Source organism: Eumetopias jubatus, unplaced genomic scaffold, assembly GCF_037043125.1.
Source record: "Eumetopias jubatus isolate StellerSeaLion01/CBP00866 unplaced genomic scaffold, mEumJub1_p1.0 scaffold_8, whole genome shotgun sequence".
Classification (NCBI taxonomy): Eukaryota; Metazoa; Chordata; class Mammalia; order Carnivora; family Otariidae; genus Eumetopias; species Eumetopias jubatus.
Genome location: NW_028274814.1, coordinates 73,504,479 through 73,529,892, shown reverse-complemented (window position 1 = coordinate 73,529,892; position 25,414 = coordinate 73,504,479). Strand labels below are relative to the sequence as shown.

Sequence of the window (25,414 nt, the reverse complement as noted above, 5' to 3'; positions counted from 1 at the left end):
GGTCCAGTCCTCTTTGTTGCTAATTCTATAGTTTTCAAACCGTGTTTGGGGAGTTCCAAGGAGAGGTCTCAGGGATTACTCAAGAACCGAGGGTGACACTAACGAGCTAGGGCTTAGGGTCGATATCGTGGCTCTACTTTTGTTTGTTCTATATTTGTTGGTGGTTCTATACAGGCTTTAATAGCCACTGCACTGCTCCATGCTGCCTTGTTAAAGGTAAAAAAGAATGTTTATTAAAAAAATTTAGTTTAAAAAATGGTTTAGATAGGTGCATACAAAAAAAATCAAGAGTCTATTCCAGTAAAATTTTAAGAAGCTGTCATGTCTTGCAGCAGCTGTTGAACCTTTCAAAAAGACAGAAAAAGAAAAACACAAAAAAACTGTATTAAACAGTTGTTTTGAAATGTAAACTTGGAAAGAAAAGATGAACCCCACCTTCTTCATTTTTAAATAAATATAAAAAATCAGTTAGTACCTTCTTAATGTCTGGTCTCTTATTTTTCTTTTCATGCAAGCATTGACTAGCAACAGAGTACATAGTTTCAATGGAAGTGGGATCAGTGTCATTCATCTTCGTATCAACATAGTCTTCAATCGTCTTCTCTTCATCTTCAATTTCTTCTTTAATATCTAGCTTTAAAACAATTTTTTTTAAAAAGATTTTATTTTATTTATTTGTCAGAAAGAGAGAGAGAGAGCAACAGAGCACAAGCAGGGGGAGCAGCAGGAAGAGGCAGAGGGAGAAGCAGGCTCCCCGCTGAGCAGAGAGCCTGACACGGGACTTGATCCCAGGACGCTGGGATCATGATCTGAGCCGAAAGCAGACGCATAACGACTGAGCCACCCAGGTGCCCTTTATTGTTTTTCTTAAAGCAAAAAATGGTACCAATCCTTGAGCAAATATATCATACCCTTTGACTTTCTAATCTCCATTCTACGGGAATAATCTGTTATACATATATTATCTGAATTTGTCTCACTGGTTTGCCTCATTAGAACACATAAATTAGAATAAAGTCAGTGTAGTTATTTAACTAGTTTTAAGAAAAACTTATTCATGATAGTAGGTATTTCTGAAATCTTTAGCTTACAAAAGAAAATAAAAATAAACTGTAGAAGACCTAGAAAGTCATACAGTTCTACTCTGGTTTTACCCAGAACATAGAATATATAAGTGACTTTTCCAAGCTTCCCAAATACTTCATGGCAGAACTGAGATTAGAAATATGTGATGCTCTTTCCATATGCCACTTTGTAACTGCCAATGAAAAGATTGTCAATAGAAAAAGACATTGCTAGATGCCAAATTTACCCATATAAATTTAGATTATAAATGCAAAGAGAAAAGGACTGGAAAAAATACTAAATCTTTCAATTACCAATAACTGAGGCTCACGGTGTTCATCTACAGCTGGAAGTCCAGTTATTATTTCTAATAAAACCTATGAAGACAAAAAAAAGAAGTCCATTACTGTAACACTCAAGACAACATATGGAAATAATATGGATCTTGATTATGAAATCTGATTAATCATTTCCACATACTGCATTATGCCTTTTAGGCATTGAAGCAGAAAGGACAGGGGCATCCGACTCTTGGTTTCAGCTCAGGTCATGATGTCGGGGTCCTGGGATCGAGCCCTGCATTGGGCTCCTCACTCAGCAGGGAGTCTGCTTGAGATTCTCTCTCTCTCTCCCTCTGCCACTCCCCCCGCTTGTGTGCTCTCTCTCTCTAAAATGAATAAATAAAATCTTAAAAAAAAAAAGCAGAAAGGACATGAGTTGTGGTCCTTTCTCACCACCACTCCTTCACAGAAATCTTGGGTTCCACCAATCCCCCCAAGCAGTACTTTTCTATTAGCAACTTACTAAAACAATCAGTTCCACTCAGTATGTGTTCTGGACAGTCCTCCTGTCTTGCAGGGCAGTCGTCACAAGAATAATTTTCTCTGGCTTTTAGAATATTATTTTCTGAACTTTAGGCATATCCTACAACTCTGTGCCTTAACTCCACAGTGCTGTGAAGTTAAATTTCCATATAGGAAACATATATGCAAAAATAAGATGAAGAAGAACCTGATTTCTCCAACCACTCCCACTCACTCCATCTTAAAAGTTATTCTGAACAGACCAGTAGATCAGAAAATGCCAAAGTATATGTCCTTTTTTAAAAAAAACATTTATTTATTTGACAGAGACAGACAAAGCGAGAGCACGAACACAAGCAGGGGGAGTGGGACAGGGAGAAGCAGGGAGCCCGATGCGGGGCTCGATCCCAGGACCCTGGGATCATGACCTGTGCTGAAGGCAGACGCCTAATGACTGAGCCACCCAAGTGCCCCAATGTGTATATCTTTTAAAGAATATTTCATTTAAAAAATATGACACTAACGTGTGCTGTATGACATGATTTGTTTTATGCACTAATTTTTTTTTTTAAAGATTTTATTTATTTATTTGTCAGAGAGAGAGAGAGCGTGCACACAAGCAGGGGGAGAGCAGAGGGAGAAGCAGGCTCCCCGCTGAGCAGGGAGCCCAATGCGGGACTCAGTCCCAGGACCCTGGGATCTTGACCTGAACCAAAGGCAGATGCTTAACTGACTGAGCTACCCAGGCATCTCTGTTTTATGCACTAATTTAATGTAACCTTCATACTAATTCATGAGGATAGTGTGTTTAAAAAGTCATTTCTTGCAGTAACTTCAGAAATCCATTTTAAAAAGTTCTACAGGGCGCCTGGGTGGCTCAGATGGTTAAGCGTCTGCCTTCGGCTCAGGTCATGATCCCAGGGTCCTGGGATCGAGTCCCGCATCGGGCTCCCTGCTCCTTGGGAGCCTGCTTCTCCCTCTGCTTCTCTCTCTCTCTCTCTCTCTCTCTCCCCACCTCTGTCGCTCATGAATAAATAAGTGAAATCATTAAAAAAAAAAAAAGACTGCAACATCCTTAAAAAAAAAAAAAGTTCTACAAATTTGGAGAAGCTTTTATAACTTTATCATTTAACTAAGGGTTAAAGTAAACAATATGCACATTTACATAAGAGAGCTAAGCAAGACAGGTATTTCAGAATATTCTACTTCAATTTCACAGTTATAGCCAGAATGATTATTTTTACTAATTATATATGTGAAACTTACCACACCAAAGCTGTAGATGTCAGATTTGGGTGTTATTTCTCCTCGTAAAGCCTCAGGTGCCATATAAGCTGTTGTTCCCACAATTCTGCTAGTCATGACTGTCTGGGCAAACTTCTCAGAAGCCCGTGCAAGCCCAAAGTCAGATATTTTGGCTGTAAAGTCTTCATCTAGTAAGATATTTGCACTGAAAAGAAAAAAATATTTTTCTTTTCAAGCAAGTCAAACAGTTAATATTTATGTAAATACAGAATATATGTACATATTTACAGAGTATACCATTTTATAATACACATCAGAAAAGCCTGAAATTTGTATAAATAAATGTAGATTTCACATTAAAGCTAAAGAGAAAAGATTGTCTTTTTTTTTTTGGGAGATTTTAGGAAAAATTTTAAGAGAATAAAAATGAAATAAAACTGTCCACATTAGTGAGAGATACTTTCATTATTTCATAAGTAATTTATCATAGGGAAAATTTCCCTCAGTCTCTTAAAGCACCATTCTATTCCTTTCCTAACATTTCTCAACTCATTTAAAAACAAATTTCCAACCAAAGTATTTCAATTATTCATTTCTTTATTCTTCTTTTTAAGTTTTTTTTATTTTAATTCCAGTATAGTTCACATGCAGTTATGTTAGTTTCAGGTGTTATTTTTTTTTTTTTTGTACTACCTGAAATCTTTCAAAGAGGAAATAACATGGTTAAAAGGTCTTCATTCATTCATTACATGCATTCACTCATGCACGCATAGTTGCATTCAATAAAAAATTTTATCAAGGAATCATTATGTATAATAGTATTTAAGCTCAGTCCTGCATGGAGGGGGATTTTCAAATCTTGTCTGTGAATAATTTTTAAAAATCCAATAAATACTCCATAATGGTGATAATAGATACAAAATGCTGAGAGAACAACCACATGCCTGGAAGAAACTCTAAGGAGACGGTGAACAGTGTGCTTAGTCTTGAAGGATTGTTAGAAGGTGAGGGATAAATGAGGGGGGAAAAAAGGCATTTCAGGCAAATGGAGCAACATGTACATAGTGATGAAAACATAAAAACATATGATCAATTTCAAGAAACTGGTGCCAATGAAACACGGAGAGAATATGAATTTGATCCTGTGAGAGCAGGATGCCAGCAAAAGTTTTCTTTTCCTCTTTCAGTAAGGAATTGGTGCTATTAGACTTGATTTTTTTTAAAGATTTTTACTTACTTCTTTGAGAGAGAGAAAGTGTACAAGCAGGGGGAGGGGCAGAGGAAGAGGGAGAAGCGGACTCCCTACTGAGCAAGGAGCCTGACGTGGGGCTCGATACCAGGACTCTGGGATCATGACCTGAGCCATGCTTAACCCACTGAGCCGCCCAGGCACCTCTAGCCTTGATTTTTAAGAACACAACCTGGCAGTGTAGTAGTGAATAGGTGAGAACTGGAACAGACTAGTTAAAGGCTGACCAGGAAAGCTTGTAATAAAGCAAATGAGAGATGGTGAGAGTCTGGATAAAGAAAGAACAGTGGAGGAAAAAAAAAGGAGCTGAGAATCTGAGGCACATTCAGTGAACTTTGTAATGAGTGTGATATGAGGAATGAGAAAGTCTTTAGCTTGGGAGACAGGAGAAATAGTGACTTCATTTGATCAGGAAGGGAATACAGGAAGAAGACTTTGGTTTGGAAGAGAAAATGAATTTGATTTCTGACATGTTAACTTAGAGGCTGCTGTTGGACACCCAGGCAAGGTGTTTTTGGTCTGGAGATATTGAAAATATAGGATCAGAGGCTGATGATACAGATTTGAGTGTCACCCACACACAGATAGCAGGTGAAGTCAATATAATGTCAGCAAGAACACGTTGTGGGAAGAGAAGAAACAGGAGGTGAGAATAGGGGGAAATACACCAACACGTAAGGGATGAGAGATTGCGCCTGTCCTCTCATCTATGGCTGATCTCGTACTTGGACTGCTTCCTATGTTCTCAGGAACCCTACTCCATTAATTATCTCACTTCTCTATTTTATCATCTCCCTTTTCCCCTAGGCATAAAAACATGCTTTAGTCTCTGCCATCTTAAAAAAAGTTTCCTGAATGACACATCATTTCCGGCAATCACCCTTCACTATCTAAATGTCATAAAAGACTTGTCTACACTCACATTTCAGTTCTCTAGCTCCCACTCTCTCCTCAACTACATCCTGAATTGTGCCCAATGACTACGGGGAAGTAGGGCTTTGTAAAGATACCCATGATCTTCAGGGCACTAATCAAATGGTGATTTTCAGTCCTCATTCTGACCTCTAAAAAGCAACTGGCATTTGTGACTAGTCCCTTTTGGGAAATACTCTCTTTCCTTGTTTTCACAGATATCATACTCTCTAGGTTCTCATCTGACTTCTCTGTGCCTATTTTCTTAGATTCCTTTTTGAGATCATTCTCTTCTATTTGGCCAGTAAGTCTTAAAGTTCCTCAGGACTAAATCTTGGGACCTTTTTCTAATCTCTATCTCTCCTTAAGAGAATACAATCATATAAGAGGTCGTCAATTATCATCTATATGTAATACACAAATTTATATCTTCAGCTCAGACTTTTTTCAGCTCCATATCTGTACATCACACTGTCTGTTTAGCATCTCCACTTTGATATCTTAAAATAATCTCAAACACAACATGTACAAAAGAGAATTCACATCTTCAACCCTCAACCTTGTCCTCTTCCAGTGCTTTCTATGTAAGCGAATCATGCCACAATCATCCCAGAATGCAATTCAGGAAGCTAGAAATCCAGGAGTCATTCCTGACATGTCCCTCTCCCTGACCCCTCTGCAGCCAAGATATCAGCAAGTCCTCCCATCTTATGTTTTTCAAGATTTTTAAAAAATTTGAGAGAAAGAGAGCGAGAGAGAACTTGAGTGGGGGACGGGCAGAGGGAGAGGGAGAAGCAGGCTCCCAGCAGAGCAGGGAGCCCAATTTGGGGCCCTATCCCAGGACCCTGGGATCATGACTTGAGCCGAAGGCAGGTGCTTAACCGACTGAGAGACCCAGTCCTGCCATCTTCATCTCTCAAATCTGCTCACTTCTTTTGATATGAACTGCTACCACCAAGACTTCTGTGATAGTCTCCTAACTATCCCTTCTCTACACTCAAGTCAAAGTGATCTTCTCCAAACTTAAACATGATGCCACATCTCTACTTATAATTTTTCAATGGGATCTGATTACCTTTATGATAAAACTAAAGTCCTTACCTTAGTCTACTAGATCCTACAGGGGTTAGCTCCAGGCTGACTTCTATAATTTTATCTTACATCAATCATTTCTTCAATTTCTGCATTTCAGTTATACTGTATTCATTTCACTTCCTCTAATTCATCATGCTCTCAAATTACCTCTCAACACTGGTCTTACAAATGTAGTCCCTTCTTTCTAGAATGTTCTTCTCCCTACCTTCTTTAGCTACCCTCTAATTGTGTCCGCTTATTTCCTACTCATTCTTTGGATCTCTGCTAAAATATCACTTCCTCAGAGAACTCTTATTTATACTAATACTGTACATTAAATACTATATACTACTTACTAAAGTTCTATTATTAGTGATCATTTGATTGATGTCAAACACTACAAGTGCTAGTTTTGCTAACTATATTTTCTACTGTGCCTAGCATGTAGTAGGTGCTCAATTAATATTTGTTATTTACGCAAGAAGAAAGAGAATTGAAATGCACCCATGGAGGATGAGAGTGATTCAGAAAATAGTGGTGATCCAGAAAATAATTTTTTTTTTTAAGATTTTGTTTATTTGACAGAGACACAGTGAGAGAGGGAACACAAGCAGGGGGAAGGGGAGAGGGAGAAGCAGGCTTCCCCCTGCTGAACAGGGAGCCTGATGTGGGGCTCGAACCCAGGACCCTGGGATCATGACCTGAGCTGAAGGCAGACGCTTAATGACTGAGCCACCCAGACGCCCCAAGAAAATAATTTTGACAAGGCAAAAGTAGTCAAGAAAAACAAAATGCCATGCTATTCAAAAAAAGATCATGTAGGATGAGTACCAAAAATAGGTCAGTGGGTTTGGAATAAAGGAGATTATAGATGTCTTAATGAGAAGAGCTTTCATGGAGTGCTGTAGACATGCATATGAATATTGAATAAAAGAGTGAGAGCAAGTTATTCTCCAAAGATGGTGTTCCAAAAACTTTTTTAAGAGTAGCATTTACCTTTTAATGTCTCTATGAATATGATGGTTTTCATGTAAAAAACTGATGCCATTAGCTGAACCTTGAGCAATCTTGCATCTCATGTGCCAAGGAAGTGGTGGAGTATCATCCTTATGAAGTAAGAAACCAACCCATTAAAAAAAAAAGGATAAAAAAATCTATAGAAAATATATACCAGAACATTTTTCTAAGCAACTACTGAAAACGATATTATATCACCAAGAATTTAGGATTACAATTTTTAAAAATTGTTCAAAAATAATCTCTAAATAAGATCAAGTCAGAGTCAACATTTCTTATTTGACAACAAGAATATATAAGAGCACCTTCAAAGACTGGTCTTGACTGGTAATTTTGTATTTAAGATTATCACCTAATAGAATAGCAATCCCAGTTGTATACCTATCAACTGTATAATTTTCAAAGAGCAGGAAAAATATTAAGATTAATATGGTTATAAAATAATCTTGTCACAAAGTGAATATTAGTATTCCAACACATAAATAGAAAGCCGAACAATCTGATGAACAAATATCTTACCAAGCAAGACAGCCTGTCTAGCAATGAGCCATTGGGCATATAAACATATACTAAGCAGAGGTCATCTCCATCACTTGAGAAACCAAGCAGTTCTACTAAGTTCTCATGTTGACACCTACGACAAATAATTTTCCACTCAAAATTATTATGACACATACATATATTCAGGTGTAGGTTAGAGGTTATTCAATTTAGAGCTTTAACAGAAAAAAAGAGCACGAAAATAATGATATGGTATATATCATTATATTATGATACATATGTTTATAACATGTTTATTTATGTTTATTGTAACCATTTACAATTTTCTGCAAACAGTTCTTTCAGTCAATATTGATCAACATTAGAAGTAAATCCTTTTTCTATTTTATTTATTTAAGTAATCTCTACACCCATTGTGGGGCTTGAACTCACAACCCTGAGATCAAGAATCAAATGCTCTTCTAACTGAGCTAGGCGTCTCCTGTTTCTATTTTATAGTAAAAGCTTAATAACTTAGAACTTTGGAACTTGTGATAGTTTGTTTAAGGACTGGGCTGATAATTACCTTTGTGTAGCACAATTTTCAATGATAGTTTTACAGGCAAGATTTCAAGAAGTCTGTTGAAATTGGTATGCCAACCCTTTCAAGAATTTTCTAACACATCCAAAGCCCTGATTTATAGACATCTGATCTCTAACCATACCTAATTTACACATAGTTGATCTTTAATGATATCTTAGTATTTATAACCTAATTTGAATTTCTTTATCTACTTGAAAGGGATAAAATTAAAGAGAGCTGAACTATAACAAAACCTCAGGTATCTGTGGTACAGTAGAAAGAAAACTGGGCAAAGTCCTAAGTTTAAAGTTCAGCTCTGCCACCCCCTGGATATTTGACCTATAGGCCAAATTAACACTTAAAACAAGTTAACAACCTCAACTGAGCCTAAGCAAATTCACCAAATGTGGATAATAACCCCTACTATGTAACATGGATGCTGTGAGAATTGAATGAGCAAATACATGAGGGCCTAGAAATATACTTAGAACATGATATGTATTCCATCCAAGTGCTTACTCACTTTATTGATTCAAAATCATCTAAAACTCTGGGATTTCATGATTTCAAATCAGACTTTAATTTGAAAACAGTCTATCCTCATAAATATTTTAAGAAGTACAAATTAAAACAATAAGTACTCTATTTTCCATCAAACTGGAGCATTTTAAAAACAAGTAGGTAACATTTGCTGAGTTTGTACGGTGTAGAAGGCACTGCGGTAAATGATTTACCTGCTTTGTTTTATTTAATCCTCACAATAACTTAATGAAGTAAACACTATGATTATCCCATTTTATAGATGAGAAAACTAACAGACAGTTAAGAAACTTGGCCAGGGTCATTCTGCTAGTAAGGTCCAGAAATTGTTACTTATTAAGAAACAGTAATAATAGTCAGTGGTGGTGAGGTAGTGAAATTTAAAATTGTAATACACTGCTGATAGGAGTGTAAATTACCATAATTTATTTATAAAGCCATTTGGACATGTACTTGGAAAGTTTTTAAGAAGTTCATGCATTCTGAACCAGTGATTCTTCTAGGATTCTATCTGATAAAATAAGCAGGGTTGCATTTAAAGATTTATATACAATGAGATTTAAAGGAACTTTAATTTGTAATGTTGAAAATTAGAAACAAACCTAGTAGGGTACTGGTTAAATAAAATATAATCATCATGTATGCTAAATAATTGATATACAATACTTTAAAATTAAAACTAATATACAATAACAAAATGTTTTAAAATTAGTTTTAATGACATGGAAAAAATGCTACACACACATCATGAAGCAAGTACATCAAAATATTAGCCATGGCTCTCTCTGAGTGATATATTTAAGAGATGGTTTTTATTATTTTAAATATATATTCCTGTATTTCCTAGAATATCTACTTTGAACAAGTTACTTTTAGGATTGCAGAGTGGGTAAAAGGGTGGGGGGAACAAAATCCCGAAAGAAAGAGGTTTTTGTTTTTTTATCAGCGTGCATTATTTTTACTATGACTGAATTAATTCCAGTCTATTATTTCTTTCTTGGGGTTAAGCAATTACAATTGGTAATTTGTAGCAATGGGTATAATTGAGGTAAATTGGTACATCTCATTAGGATTCATATCAATAATGTTCTAAGGTGACAGATGGGGACTATACTTATTGTGGTGAGCACTGAGTAATGCACAGAATTGTTGAATCGGCATGTTGCATACCTGAAACTAATATCACTTTGTATGTCAATTATATTTCGGGACTAAAAAATAAATAAATTTTAAAAAAGGAAAATGAAAAAAGCTTAAGCTCTGGAATCAGGCAGGTCTGGATATGAAAACCAGATCTGATTTTTACCAGCTATGTGGCCTCGGGCAAGCTACATAATGTTTCTAAATCTCTTTGAGAAAAAAAAAAAGGTAGGGGAGGTTATAAGAACTGTTAGGAGGGTTAAATGAGACCAGACACATAAAATGTACCACACTACAATTATCAGAATAGATCTTGATTTGTTTCTCTTATCCTTATTGACAACGCCCAACAATTGTCAAGCGTACCGGGTCAATGTCTTCTAAGGATTCTGGCATATAACTTTTTTCCTGATTTAGGGTTGTTAACATATCTAAGGGCCTATTATTCTGTAATTTTTTTTGTATCTCTATAACTTATCTCTCATGAATTTGGGAGCAGTAAACATGGTAACGGAAGATAGCTGAAATCCTTTGGAACTTTGCTATGATATAGCACTTCTTATAGTGCTGTTTAAGCTCCAGGCATGTGAGTATTTGTAGTCACAGACTTGTAGAGTCAAAATTCTTTCAATTCCTCTCATCTAAATCCTTTAGTTTAATTCTACATGTTTGGAAATATCACTAGTTCATGGCACACTCTGGGTGAGACACCAGGTCCTCTACTCCTGGAGCTACTCTTTTCTACTCTACCACATTGCCAAATTAACTTACTTTGCCATAACTTTTATTTCTTGATCAAACTGCTGTTTCAGTTCTTCAGTACTAATGTCAACCATCTGAAAAAATAAAATAATATATAATATAATACAATACAATAACCTCAAAGATCCTAAAGCTAGAAGGAGGTGCAAAAGATGGCCTGGCTGATCTTGCTTTCTTTAAAACAGTAAAGGCATTATTCTCTCCATTTTATAGAATAACTGAGAACTAGAAATTTTAATGATTTGTTTAAAGTCCCCTGGCTAGTTAGTGGAAGGGAAAATAAAACTTATAAACCATATAACCATATAAGCCTCAATGAGTTATTGGAGGAACAAAATGAAATATGAGAATTTACTGCGCAAGCATTCTGAAGAAAACATTTGCTGTAACAAAAAACATAAGCAAATTTGAAGGGAAAAAGACAAACAAAATCTACAAAAGTATTTCTAACATCTATGACAACAGGCGACTATCTTTATCATATAAATATGTACTACATGGATGTTTCTAGAATATAATAAGTTATAACAAATCGAGTACATGGTGAACACTCTAGAAGAAATGGGAATGAAGGACTTAGACAAGAATTTTTTTCAATCTTTTTTCTTATTGTATATTTTTTAAGCTTCATTTTTAAATGAGAAAAGTAACATAAGAAAGTTGCTTTTACAAAATTTTCTTAGTATCTTCCCATTTTCATATTGATTATGCATGAAGCACTATGTAGAACGGGGCTTTTCAACTTCATTTTGTGAATCTTCTGAAATTATATGTATACTCATATGTGTATGTCCATAACTACATTTTTGTAGGGATGGGATCCATAGCTTTCAACAAATTTTTAAGTGTTAAAAGCTACCAGCTTAGAATGATGTTTAAAGAAAACATGCACTGAAATAATGTATTTCCTAAAGATTAATTTAAAACTTATGATATAGCACACCAGGAAGCAACTTTTCCTTTAATTCTTTTTACTCCTAAACATATAACTTACCGCTGCAAGTTTCTTCACTGCTACAGTTTTGTTGTTCACGTAGCCTTTATATACAACTCCAAATCCTCCCTCGCCCATCTTGTTGCCACCGAGAGAAATGGGTCTTTCATCAAAGTTATTGGTGACATTCTTCAATTCATAAAATGAAAAACTGTGAAAACCTATAATGTCAATAAAATAAGGAAAAAAGTACTTTGATAAAAAATATATTGGCTTTAATAACCTTAATATTTTCTCAATTTGATTATTTCATATATATACAAATATTTACAACTTTGGATTAGGCATGATAGGAGAGAATACAGTTATCTTTTAAAATAAAAATTTAAGCTTCATCTTGAGAATTCTGCCTGGTGATCCTCCACCCAAAACTCTAGTCACTTATTTTCTTTAAAAAATGACCTTTTCAAGTTATGTAAATAGTTACACACTATGTCCTACTTCTGTGGTTGTTTGTACATCCTATTGCTTGTACTCACTGATAACACACTGACTAATACAATGGAGATGGTGCTTAATGAGTCAGGAGAGAAAAAAGAAAATCCACAGAAGAGCTATGGCCAGGGTGCCTGGGTGGCTCAGTTGGTTAAGCGTCTGCCTTCGGCTCAGGTCATGGTCCCAGGGTCCTGGGACTGAGCCCCACATCGGGCTCCCTGCTCAGCGGGGAGTCTGTTTCTCCCTCTCTTTCTGTCCCTCCCCCCACTTGTGCGCGTGTGCGCTCTCTCTCTCAAGTAAATAACATCTTAAAAAAAAAATAAGAGCTATGGACAGTGTTCACAAGAAAAAGGAGAGATTTATTTCAAAGCAGCAATGGTCTTAATGACAAATCCACTAGCACTGCAAATGTTACTTACGTGTAGCACTGCAAATGTTACTTACGTGTATCACTATCTTCTAAACTTGTATTTTCTGGACTTGAGAAGTCAGGTGGCATATAGTTTTGTTCAAGATTCTGCACAGGTAACACAAATGTCCTGTCTTTACCATAGAGAGGCATCTGTTTCTGCTGAACCGTTACAGCTTCTTTAGAAGGTAGTGTAGTAACCGTTTTGGGAACAGCATCTGCCAAATGAAGTAAGATATAAGATGTCCTTCCATAAGAAAAAGTGTTTATGAAAAAGTTAAACTAGGAACTCAGTTCATTTGACATCATCCCCATTTCCACAGGTTTAACCTCCTTTTTTCACAGCACACACAAGAAGCTACCTAGTAAGAATCTGTAAGTAAGACGAGTAGAGAGGGTAAGGCGGTGTTTTCAAAAAGTCTACAAGCCACCTACATCAGAAGCACTGAAGTGTTTGTTTAAAAACATTGGCATTAACCCAAGTCAAGAATTCTGATAACGAGGGCGCCTAGGTGGTTCAGATGGTTAAGCGTCTGCCTTCGGCTCAGGTCATGATCCCAGGGTCCTGGGATCGAGTCCCGCATCGGGCTCCCTGCTCCTTGGGAGCCTGCTTCTCCCTCTGCTTCTCTCTCTCTCTCTCTCCCTCTGTCTCTCATGAATAAATAAATAAAATCTTTAAAAAAAAAAAAGAATTCTGATAACGAGGTCTGGAATAGAGCCAGGAATCTGCACACAGAATAGTGAGAACTGTTGGTGTAAGTGGCATCAAAGGGAAAAAAATAAGGTTATGCGGAAGGCATCTAAACAGTGACCCAATAGAATACAATGTAAGGAAATCACAATCACAGATCCCATCAGGGTGGGAGTTGAAGGTGAAAAAAAAGCAAGAGTTAAAAAAAAAAAACCCAAACCTGCCAAAACTAATTTCCGTCCTTCTAAACTTCCTATTGGCACAAAACTACCTGACTTGAATGGTGGGCTCAGACCCGATCACGAAGCCTCCATCTCCTTAGCAGCAAGTCCGCAGTACCTTATGTCTGGGGTGCTTGTATGAGTTGGGGAGGGTGGAAAGAATGAAAAGCAGTCTCAAATGTAAGGCTCATCTACCAGGAGAAAAAAGTAAGAGTAAGAAGACATGTACCTATTTCTGCCACTTGCCTATCCACCCTAATCGTTGATGCCCTAATCATACTCCGTTTACCTGGTAGCAAAAGACTTGCTGGGGCAAAAAACTCATTTTGAATCAAAAGATCCACAAGATCACCAACTGTACAATTTGTGGTGCCCCAGTCAAACAGTAATTCACAAGTGGGACTTTTTCCAGTTTGAAGTAATGCTTCAAATCTCCTTAAAAGCAAGTGAAAAAAAAACAAAATTAGTATGTAATAGACTTCACATGAAAATAGGAATTATTCCCCCATGCCCCTGCCTCGCCCACAGCACCACCTATAGTATTAAAGGAAAGGGGCAGCAGGAGAACCAGCAAGAATTTCTGAGAACCGGGAAGATAGGCAGAAGGGAAAAAGATGCTGAAGGCAATGATACTATAAGTTAACATAAACTGAATACTTACTGAGTATCTGCTCAGGGGGCCACCTTGAGGTGATGCACCCACATGAATTCATTTAGTTCTCAAAGATACTATGAATATAATACTAATTTATTAATGAGAAAACCAGGTGTGGGGAGGTAAAGAAACCAGCCCATAGCCACACAGCCAAAACACTGTATTTAAGTTGAGATCCAAATTCAGATCTCACTTGACATAAGGGTGTGCTCTCAACCTACTAAGCTATATTACTTCCCTACCTGACTTAGTAACTCTGCTAGCCATATGATTTTTAATAAATCATTCTGCGTAATGAAATAGAATACTATATATAAACTTGGGGAATTATTCCTTTGATCTTAATTATATTTCAATTACATTAAAGGAAAAACAGATCAGTTTTTCATTTCTTTGAAAATTAGTTTGAAAAATAACATTTAAAAACTTAATTGTTTCTGGCTTGCCTCCAAACTTTTTCTGTTGAAAAATTTCAAACTTACAGGAAAGTTGTAAGAATAATACCATGAACAACTGTTTCCCCTTCACCTAGATACACCAACTGGCCAGTGGATAACACTTTGCCACGCTTGTGTTCTTGCCCTCTCCCTCTCCCTGTGTGTGTGTATGTGCGTGTGTGCGTCACACATTTTATTTTATTTATTTATTTTTTAATTTTTTTAATAAAGATTTTATTTATTTGACAGAGAGAGACACAGCGAGAGAAGGAACACAAGCAAGGGGAGTGGGAGAGGAAGCAGGCTTCCCGCTGAGCACGGAGCCCGATGCGGGGCTCGATCCCAGGACCCTGGGATCATGACCCGAGCTGAAGGCAGACGCTTAATGACTGAGCCACCCAGGCGCCCTGTGCACACATTTTAGAGTATAAGCCAAATGCCTTGTAGAATGTCTCACAGTCTAGATTTGTCTGGTTACCTTCTCATGATTAAATTCAGGTTAAAAATGTTTGTTAAGAACACTACCTAGGTGACAACGTGTTCTTCCCGTTGTATCACATCCAGAGCCACATAATGCAGTCTGTGCCATTATCAGTGACCCCAAGTTTGATTACTTGGTTATGGAGGTGTACTTCAGATTTTTTCTTTATAAAAGTACCTTTACCCTTCATAATTCATAAGTAACCTGTGGATAATACTTTGAAATCTTGTGCATATCTTGTTCATCGACAACTTTTTATCTTGTGGTTTTAGCAACATTGATGAGTCTTACATGAATCAGTTACTCATTGGTGATTGTAAATTGGTAACTTTTTATAAATCTTTCAATAATTATTTGCTGCCATTATTCTGTAGAGAAGAGCTTTTTCTCCTCATCACTGCCTCAACTATCCTAAAGTTTTTAATAGTAACATCAATAAACTATTTTTAAAAGTCGTTTTTCAAGGTTTAAACTTAAGCTGCTTCTTTTATTTTTTTAAAAGATTTTATTTATTTATCTGTCAGAGAGAGAGAGAGAGAACAAGCAGGGGGAGTGGCAGGCAGAGGGAGAAGCAGGTTACCTGCTGAGCAAGGAGCCCAATGCAGCACTTGGATCATGATCCAAGCCAAAGGTAGATGCTTAACCGACTGAGCCACCAAGGCATTCCTAAACTTAAGGTTCTTTCAGGTAATTTAAGATGTTTATCCTTCATATGAGGAAACATTTCCTGGAAGGACTAATATGGGAGTTAAGGCTTTGGGATCTTTATCAGGTTAATGCTGAAAATCACAAATTAATGTCTTTTCCTCTTGTTTCCAAAGACAGATTTTGGGCTGAAATTTGGGGAGAAATCACTGACAAAAATAAAATTGTACTCACATTTTACAGTAAATCAAGCAGAGATAAGTAGAGACAAAGAATGAGATTATCTGAAGATAGTGTTGTAAAATCCTGGCTAAGAACTAAGAATTCAGTTCATATATGTGTACATTTACAGGCAACTTTAAAATGTCAATTTGAAGAATTCTCAAAGTACACTGTTAAGGTGAAGTAGAGATTCACACACTTAGAATTTTACTAGAGATTCTTATAATATACCCTTATGTTCAATCTGGATGTGACAAGTGTGAGGCAGAGGGAACTTTCTCAGCTTGCTAAACAGAAAACTAGAGTAAAAGTGGGAATCTTGATTCTAACCCAAAAACTTGTTTGCAAAATCACAACACTAGCCTAGCTGACATAATGGAGAATGAAGCAAAAACTGCAAAAACAGAAAAAAAGAGGTTACTTACCATTATTTCCTTTGGAGAGAGTTTTATTTTCTGAATTGCAACATTAGATGGTATTTACATTTATTTACCATTCTAATTGTGATGTAAGAATTTAAAGAGAAAAAGATTTTTATACATTACCTTATGTGAAATTGATTGTATCTATCATCACCAGATGGTTTTTTAATAGCTACCGCTAACTTCTTCCATCCTTCTTGAGGATCAATAAAATCTGACAGCTTCCTAATTAGTCCAACATTGAGGCAGCGCACATATGTTGAAGATGTTATGGGTTTGTTCATCTTCTATTCCTAAAATATGGAAATTTCTCACTAAAATTTCATGGTAGTTTTAGCGATGACATCTGTAAGCTTATAAATCACATTTTGCTACAATATATGAAATGCTGGCAACTGATTATACCATAATAAAGGAACACTCCAAAGCCAACTCATTGATATCCTAAGAAGAAATTAAAATTGTGGTTTATTTGTCTAATTGTCCTTTGGTCTTTGTTTCTCCACCTATAATTATCAACAACAAATTGAATTATTTTTCTGACATTTCTTAAGTGTAATTTACACAAAGAAGCGAAAAATTCACTTTTTCAGAAAAATTCCTGAAAATTCAGAAAATATTCAGGAATCAATTTTATTCATAAAAGATTTATTTTTCAATTTAAAATATTTTTCTCAATCAGTATTTATGCACTATTAAACATTTGCCAATACTCTTCGGTAGAAATAAAAAAAAAATTGAGTGGCATTAAAAGATATGGTAAATAACCAACTTTTCCTATCACGTGCTTCATGTTATTTGAGTCCAAGAGAACTGTCTGATCATAATTCATTCCCTACTAAGCCAAACCCTGTGGTTCACCACTTTAACTACACTCTAGAGAAAACCTTTATTTCCTCAGTCCCCTCTTTCTTTTGCCATTCCACCCTGGGGAGCGACAGCCAGGGATACATTTCAATTTTACTTGTATACCAGCACTGCTGAATATAGCCATAGAGATTTAGCTGAGAAGACTGGTATGAACACAAATTTATGGGGATCCCCTTTCCATAGGGCCTTCAACACTGCTGTGAATCCTGTTACTTGTCTTCACTCATTGTCCTCTGTGACTATTTCATGCCTCGCCCTCTCTCCGTGTGGTTTTATTTGACCTCCATGCCTCTCATTTTCAGCAAGTGGCAACATTTCCTTGTAATTAATCAAGACAAAGAGATTCAGATATTCTTCTGTCAACTATTCTCCTTCTTCACTCTATATTTTTATCTTTAAAATGTAATATAATTAATTTTTGGAGTAAAGAATATATTCATGTGGTACAAAATTCAGAAACTATAAAAGAGGAAAAAACAAAACATCTCCCTATATCGTAGGCCTCCATATTTGTATTCTCTTCTCTTTGGCCTTCTTTGACCACATCTAAGTAGGGTTATCTGCCCTCAACCTAATTATCTTTCATCACTGCACAATGTAATTGTAATCATGTATTTATTTTCTTGTTTACTATCTGCCTCCCCCCATTAGACTGTAAGCTCCATGAGTCCAATTCATTTGCTAATAGATAACTACTGACTAGCAAGTTGTACATATTGCTGGTAAGAGTTAGGAATGAATGAATTTGTTGTTGAGTACCATGCTAGGTGAGTCATATATTTCACTTAGTCCTTAAAGTGATGAAGGCAATTTTAACATCTTTACTTCACAAAGGTAGTACATGAGAGAGTTGGACTTGAACTCATATCTGACTCCAAAATTCATTCCATATGTCCCTGCTTGTATAACTCAATGCATTGTTCAAGTCACTCTCTTTTCTATGAAAACAAGACATTTCATTTATTCATATATTCAAAAAACATGTATGTCAGGCTTTGTACTGAGCGATGGGAGCTACAGAAAGGAGAAAAAAATCTTTGTTTTCAACCTTCTCAGTCCAGCAAGGGATACAAACAATTACAGTGAGTGATAAATGTTCCAAGAGCTGTGTGTAGGGTGTGGAGGCCCAGAGAAGCATGGAGGCCAAGGCAGTCTGAAGGAAACATATCAAGACAGATCTGGGTGGGGAGGGAGATTGGAAGGATGAGTGAAAAGGAATGAAGATCAACCTAAAAGGAAATTCCAGGCAGTAGGAATTGCAGGGAGAACATGGATGAGGCTCAGGCAAGGAGTTGCTATGGCTGGAGCATAGGAGACATGTTCTTAAGTAGTAAGAGATGAGGCTGGAGAGGTAGACAGGACCTAATCATCATGCGCCTCATATGCTAAGACAAGGACTTTAAGCTTTATACCAAAAGTTATAGGGAAGCCATTTCAGGACTTTAAAGATTTTATTTATTTATTTGAGAGAGAGAGAGCATGTACTTGAGCAAGGAGAGGTGCAGAGGGAAAGAACCTCAAGCTGACTCCATGCTGAGCCTGGAGCCTGATATGGTACTCAATCTCATGATCCTGAGATCATGACCTGAGCTGAAATCAAGAGTCAGATGCTTAACTGACTGGGCCACCCAGGTGCCCCAATTTCAGGATTTTAAAGAAAGGTGTTATGTGATCTTATTTGTTTAAGTGGATTCCTCTGGATAAAGAAATTGAAGGGATGTATATTGAGACAAGGAGACCAGTTTGAAAACTTTGCAATAATCTGTGTGAGCAGAAATGAAAGCGTGAAAGAAATCGAGGAATAGAGAAAAATAAAGATTCAAGGATTTAGAGGTCAAATAAAAATCATTTAATGAAAAATCAGATATTAAAGGGAAAGGAGAGTGAGGAAAACCAGGAAGTTGATTCTTGGCTTTTTGGCTTAGGCACTTAGATGATAGAAGAAATGAAGTGTTTGTGGTCATGTTAAATGGTAAATATCTACCTCTGGCACCATGTAGGGGAGTTGGCACTAAGTAGCTAGATATATGGTCTGAAGCATGGGAGAAAGGTTTAGGTAAAGAATACTCACTATGTGAGCATTCTCACATATTCATAAGTGAATCATTGGTTGAAGCAACAAGTAAATATGAGGTTGCCTATTAGGAACATATAGATTGTGAAGAAATGAAGAGAAAGAGGAACCTTTAAAAAGTATTGATAAGCCATGGAGGTAAGAAGAAAACTAGGACAATAGCATATCAGAGATTTCTAGAGCAGGGCATAGGCTGGTATAAAAGACCCAGAGAGGTCCAATAAATACTCATGGGTGTGTTAGATTTGGAAACTGGGTGACTTAAGAAGAGTTTTAATGGAGCAGTGAGTGAATGGTAAAAATGTATTTTCCAAGAAATCTGGCTTTGAAGGGAAGGAGAGAGAAACAGAGAGAGAGAGAGGGAAAGAGGGAAAAGGCATCAGTTCTCAAATTTGGTCTCAATACCCTTTACACTGTTAAAAATTTCTGTGGAATCCAAAGAACTTTTGTTTATGTTGGCTATATCTACCAATAATTACCTTATTAGAAATTGACACTGAAAAATTTAAAAATTACTTATTCATTAACTGATTAAAAATAACGAATGTACTACATGTTAGCATACATATTTTGCTAAAAATAACTACATTTTCCAAAATAAAAAGAAGAGTTATATTATTTCACAGTTTTGTTAATCACTTTAATATTCAACTTAATAGAAGACAGCTGGATTCTCATATCTGCTTTTGCATTTACTCTGCTGCAATATATTTATTGATTTGGTTGACATATATGAAGAAAATACAGAGTTGGAAACAGAATTTTAACAGCCTTTTCACAAAGTAGTAGATATTTCTCTTTGACACTATAGTGAAACTTGATAAAAGATAATTTCCTAACAGCTGCAATGTGGAATCTGGAACCATATCAATGAACTTTGTTTCATTAAAATCCACTGTACTCTGAATGAATCTTTTACCCATAAGTGATTTGGACTCTATGAACCTCTTGAAAGAGACTTGGGGACCCCAACCACACCGTGAAAACTGCTGGCTTAAGATTTGTTTTAAGAGTTAAGTTTGGCTGAAGATACAAAAGGGATAGTGAACAGAGCATAGGTAAAGACGTCAGCCTTGTAAAGAAGGCAACTTTTTCTTCCAAATCTAGAAAGGGGGTCGGATACAGACATATTTGAAGGGAGAAGGAGAATTCCCACACAATGTTATTTTCTTGGTGAAGCAGGAGATGAGGTCATCTAGGGCTAGGTAAAAGAATTGCCCAATCACTCTGAGGGTCACTGGGCAAATATGCCTATGATTTCTTCAAGCTCAGGGCAAAATGCACTATTGGCTCTCGCTGATAGTCATACCTTTTGCTCCAACCTGTCACCACTCTTCTAGTATAACAATTATCATATTTTATTGTTTGTGTGTCTGCTTTCTCTTCTAGATGGTGGGCTCTCCTAAGCAGAGACCAAACCAAACTGGGCTTTAGCAGCTACTCAAAATATTTCTGTTGAGTGTGAGAAAGACTGATTTTTTTTTTTAATTAAGAAATTATATCTGCCTGTAGATTTTGCAGTTGCTCCATTCACATTATTTTCCTTTATTTACTTAGATTTCCCTCCATTGTAAGAAGTACAAAGTGATTGACAAAACTAGTAAAAGTAGGACTGCTTGGTAATCCTAAAGGCGAGAGCTAAAATACAGGAAATTGAGAATAAAAAGTCTATCTTAGGACCAGGGATAAATTCTGTAGCTCTCCTATATCCAGATTTCTAGGAGAGGTGATGGCATAGGGATACCAAAACTAGGAAAGCCTTCTGACAACTCCTCTCTCTATATACCTATAAGTTCTAAACCTCAGAATTTAAAATTTTACTTTAAACATACGTTCGTATCTCACCACACACACATTTGGAAGAACATATACTAAAACATTAACTGTGAATACCTTTTGATGGTGATTTTTATGGTGGTTTTGTTTTCACTTGCTTTTCTGCATTTTCAATAATAAAAATAAATTATTATACAGAAAAAATTAAAAAGTATTACTTCTTGCAAAGTGTTCAAGAATTCAGTGTGCTTAGGATTAAAAGAAGTAGAAAAAGATATATTGCTTACAAGTAAATAAATACATATCTTCATAGCTTTTCTCATGCCATTAATTCTCATGGTAACCATTCATATTTTCAAACAAGACAACTTGGACAAGAACACGAGGTAAGATGACAATTGAGAAATATACTAAAATGAATGTTTCCTTGTGGAATACTTCTCACTTATATGGATGTTCTCAAACAAAGTATTATGCCCCAAATAGGAAATAATTTTTTGTCAAATGAATTAATGAAGTTTTAAGACTGTGCTTCATCAGCACTCTTATCAGAGGAAAACAAGATAGAGGGAAGGAAGAAGATGGACTTGGAGGTTGCACGGGCCTGGGTTCTAATGTACCTCTTCCACAAACCACTTGTGACCAGACTTAATAATTGAATTTCTATGGACCTTGGTTTCTTCATCTGAAAAACAGAGATGGTAATACCTAAGACTTGCTGTAAGATTTTAAACCAACAAATGCAAAGGGCCTATCAACAATTAGGTGATTTTTAAAAATGCTGCAATAACTATTTTATGGCAGAAGTTATTTTTATATAACTTTTTTTTCTTAAAGAAAAGAAATGTGCAGAGTTGTATTTAAGCTCAGTTTTCAGAAAAGTGGTAAGGGGCTACTGACAGAGTAGAAATAAGAGGTCTGAGAATATAGCTAAGCTTTTCAGGTAGGGGCAGTCTTATTTTATTAAGCGTAGTAAATTTAATATATTTTTAACCTCCCTAAAATACATTATTCACTCCCATGCTTGAAGCAAAATATGCTAGATAACCATTAGTCTTTATTTTTGGACAACTCAACCCCTGCATTATGAGCAAAAGCTGGTGATACCTTCTGGACCTATTAAATTATATAGGATTGCCCTTCTGAAACTGGGATATGTGCTGGTATGCCTTATATTAAACAACATAATTCTCAAGCATGGATTTAATTCAATGGGAAGTGATTTAAAATGCTTTGGCTATATTAAAAATATATATAATATTTGGATGTATTAAAAACATAAAAAACATTGTTTTTCAATATTCTAACATATTGAATATTGAAATAAAGCAAATATTTACTAAGTGTATACTTTGTGCTGGATATTGATCCAGGTTCCTGGAGATAAAGCATTAGGAAAATAAGAAAAACATAACTGAACTCATGGAACTTATATTCTAATAGAGGAAGACAGGCAATAAGCAAATAAACTCTACACTAGGCTAGATGGTGCCAAGTGGAGTGGACAAAAATAAACAGAGGAGTTTCACTTTAAAACAGAGTAGTCAGAGTAGGCCTCAATAAGAAAGTGCCATGTGATTAAAGGTCTCAAGAATTGGGAAAGTCAGACACTGGGCTATCTGTGGGAGAAGTTTTGAGGTAAAAGGAATACTAAAAATATAAAGGTCTGAAGTGGGCTCCCTGAGAACAGCAGGGAGAAGTAAGTCTGGAGAGGAAGGAGCAGAAAAGTAGCAGATTAGGAGAGCAGTAAGGCACCAGGTCTCCTAAAGCTTTATAGCTTTTGTATTGATTTTGTTTATTCTCTGAGTGAGAAGACAGCGGAGGCTTTGAGAATGGGAGAGATATGCTCTATATTCATGTCATAAAACGACACTGGGGCTGCTACTGAGAGTAAAGGATACTAGAGGAAGAGCAGAGAAGCAGGAGAGACCAATTGGCAGAGTACACCAACAATCCAGCGGGGAGGTGCTGGTGGCTTGGACCAGAGTGGTAGCAGGGAAGGTGCAGTTTTAGGATGCTGGCTATTTTCCTAAGCAGAGTAAACAGAATCCCATGTGCTGCTATGAAGGGTGAGGAGATTGCACCAAGGTTTTTGGCCTGAACGTTTCTCGACATTTACTTAGATGGAGGAGACTGAGGATGGAGCAGGTTTGGCCCGCAAGATCAGGAGCTTGGACTGGAGAGGTAGAAAGCAAATTTCAAATGAATGTTCAGCATGACAGCATAAAAGAAATAGGAACTTTCTGACAGATCTCTTCAAGGATTACCCCTAGACAGGGAAAAGGCAGACTTTAATATTCTCTACTCTTAGGGCTCCTTGGGCAGATAGGTTTTTCAGGCGGTAATAGAGCTCCTGGTTCCCATTCCAAATAGCTAAAATGTTTTCCCGCTTTCTCAGGGTCTGCTTTTTATGCCTCTGTTTTCCCTCTTGCTCCAGGCTGTCAGGTATACTTTTGCCATCTGATAACGTACTTATCTGATCCTTCCACCCCTCTCCATTTTCCAATTTCCTGGAAGCTTGGAAGCCAGAGTGACAAGCTAATTAGAATCTTGCGGAGGCCCAGAATGCCTTCCACGCGACGAGCATCTCTGCCCAGAGCTGGCCTTACTTCCTGGTTCTCAGGAAAAGAGATTCATTTCGTAAACCGGTTCCCGCCACACATCGCCTGGGAGTTGAGAAACCTGACGCGAGGTCGGACTGAGCCACAAGACTTGGTGACGCCTCTCCACGCCCCAGCTTCCTCCTCAGGTCCTATTAACTTTTTGATCCTCGGGACCCACCCAAGTCTTTACGCTGGAGCAAGCTACGCCCACACAACCTACTACTTCCTCTCTAACTTTTCTCACTTTGAAGACAGAAGGCGATTTTCCTTCCGAAACCGTCCTTCAACAACCCTGGGGCACAGGGACGGAGGCCGGAGCGCAGACCTCGGACGACCCGTGAAGAAGACGCGCACCGCGGGACTTCCTTACCTGATCAGTAGCGGGGCGCCAGGGCTGCCCCGGCACCGCTCAGCTGATACGGCTGCGGAGGAACCCAGGTTCGGAAGCGCACCCGGGCGGGGTGGGCCCAACCTATTAGGCCCCGCCCCGCCCCGCCCCGCCCCGCCCCGTCCGTCCTTTTTGAGCTTCCAGGCGGCTCTGCAGCGGGAGAAAGCCCAGGTCTCGCCTAACGCTCTTCTTAAAGCGAGAGCCTGCCCCTTTTAGTACGCCGCTGTCGGAGGCTAAGTATTTTAGGACTTCCGGACATGCGCACAGCATTGTGCCAAGGAATTCCTTAACCTGGACGTGAGGTAGACCGGGTCGAACTTCTTGCAAGATGGGGGGCTTCTGTGGGGGCCAGTGATGAGATTAGCTTTGGGACCCCGGTTTTTTGCCTGCAAGAGGAAGGGGACATGGGCTAGTATCGGCGTTGGGACAGGCGGGGGTAGTGGAGGGAGAAGAAGCAGGTGGAGCCATTGGCTGTGCTAGGGGTACTTCTGATGCACCAGAAGCAGCCCCGCCAGAGACTTTAGTTCTGAGAATTGGTGACAGAAAGCAAATAGGAGTGACTGTAGCTGAGCGTTGGCATTTGAAGGAAGAGCATGAGGGAAAAACGCTAGCTGCTGCATTTCTAACATCTCCCCAAATCTGCCCTCAACCAACAATTCCCCAACCTTGGGTCAGCCAAACTACCCACTCCTCTCCGCCCCGTACCCTTGTCAAGAAATCTGCTGTCTAGGAATACTGCCTATTTGTGTTTAACTCCACGTGGACTCCTTGGCTCCGTCCAGCTCAGTTCCACTCTTTTACTAAGATGCTCGTTGTAATTCCCTGAACATTACGTTCTTCCCAAGGTGTTCTAGCGAACCCAGTAGTAGAATGTCTTCCTATCTTCTTCCTTCTACTGGGGAAAGAGTACATCATTATTCTTTACAAGGACAATCCTAAAACTGCTCTTGATCACATTGCTTTCCAACTTTTGGAATTCTTCATCACATTCATCTGATCAGTGCCATCATTCATCTTACTAAAACATCTTTTTGGATTGTGTCATTTTTCTACTCAAACTCCTCCAGTAGCTATATGTTGACCACTCAAGGGATTCTAAGTTCTTGGTAGGGCATTCACTGTCTGGCAGTTTGGTTCTAATCTGAGCTGTATTTTACAGAGCTGTACTACAAAACTTTTTCTCCTATTGCTCTTGTGTCTGGGCTGTTCAATTTCCCCTAA

General features: G+C 37.5%; 2 protein-coding genes across 4 annotated transcripts in view; one reads left to right on the top strand and one right to left on the bottom strand.

The window, feature by feature from the left end:
• Positions 1 to 207: 207 nt before the first annotated feature.
• Positions 208 to 24,279, bottom strand: IRAK4 (interleukin 1 receptor associated kinase 4). 2 transcript variants are annotated; one of them, XM_028123119.2, is made up of 12 exons: positions 24,176 to 24,279; positions 16,606 to 16,775; positions 13,910 to 14,055; positions 12,744 to 12,926; positions 11,865 to 12,025; positions 10,880 to 10,944; positions 7,885 to 7,999; positions 7,345 to 7,454; positions 3,135 to 3,318; positions 1,380 to 1,442; positions 476 to 634; positions 208 to 344 (listed from the first exon to the last, which is right to left on the bottom strand). In XM_028123119.2, exons 2-12 carry the CDS (start codon positions 16,764 to 16,766, stop codon positions 309 to 311), a joined length of 1,383 nt encoding a protein of 460 aa, XP_027978920.2. In that variant the 5' UTR covers positions 16,767 to 16,775; positions 24,176 to 24,279; the 3' UTR covers positions 208 to 308. The 2 variants fall into 2 exon arrangements, with proteins under 2 accessions (XP_027978920.2, XP_027978922.2); XM_028123121.2 differs by lacking the exons at positions 13,910 to 14,055; positions 24,176 to 24,279 and having other exon boundaries at positions 16,606 to 16,692.
• Positions 23,928 to 25,414, top strand: part of PUS7L (pseudouridine synthase 7 like) — a 26,620-nt gene continuing 25,133 nt past the window's right edge. Inside the window, exon 1 of one of the 2 annotated variants that reach the window (XM_028123115.2) lies at positions 23,928 to 24,243. The gene's annotated coding sequence lies outside the window, so the exon portion shown is untranslated. Of the gene's footprint in view, positions 24,244 to 24,422; positions 24,496 to 25,414 lie in introns of those variants that run through there. The other variant, XM_028123116.1, reaches the window with a different exon arrangement.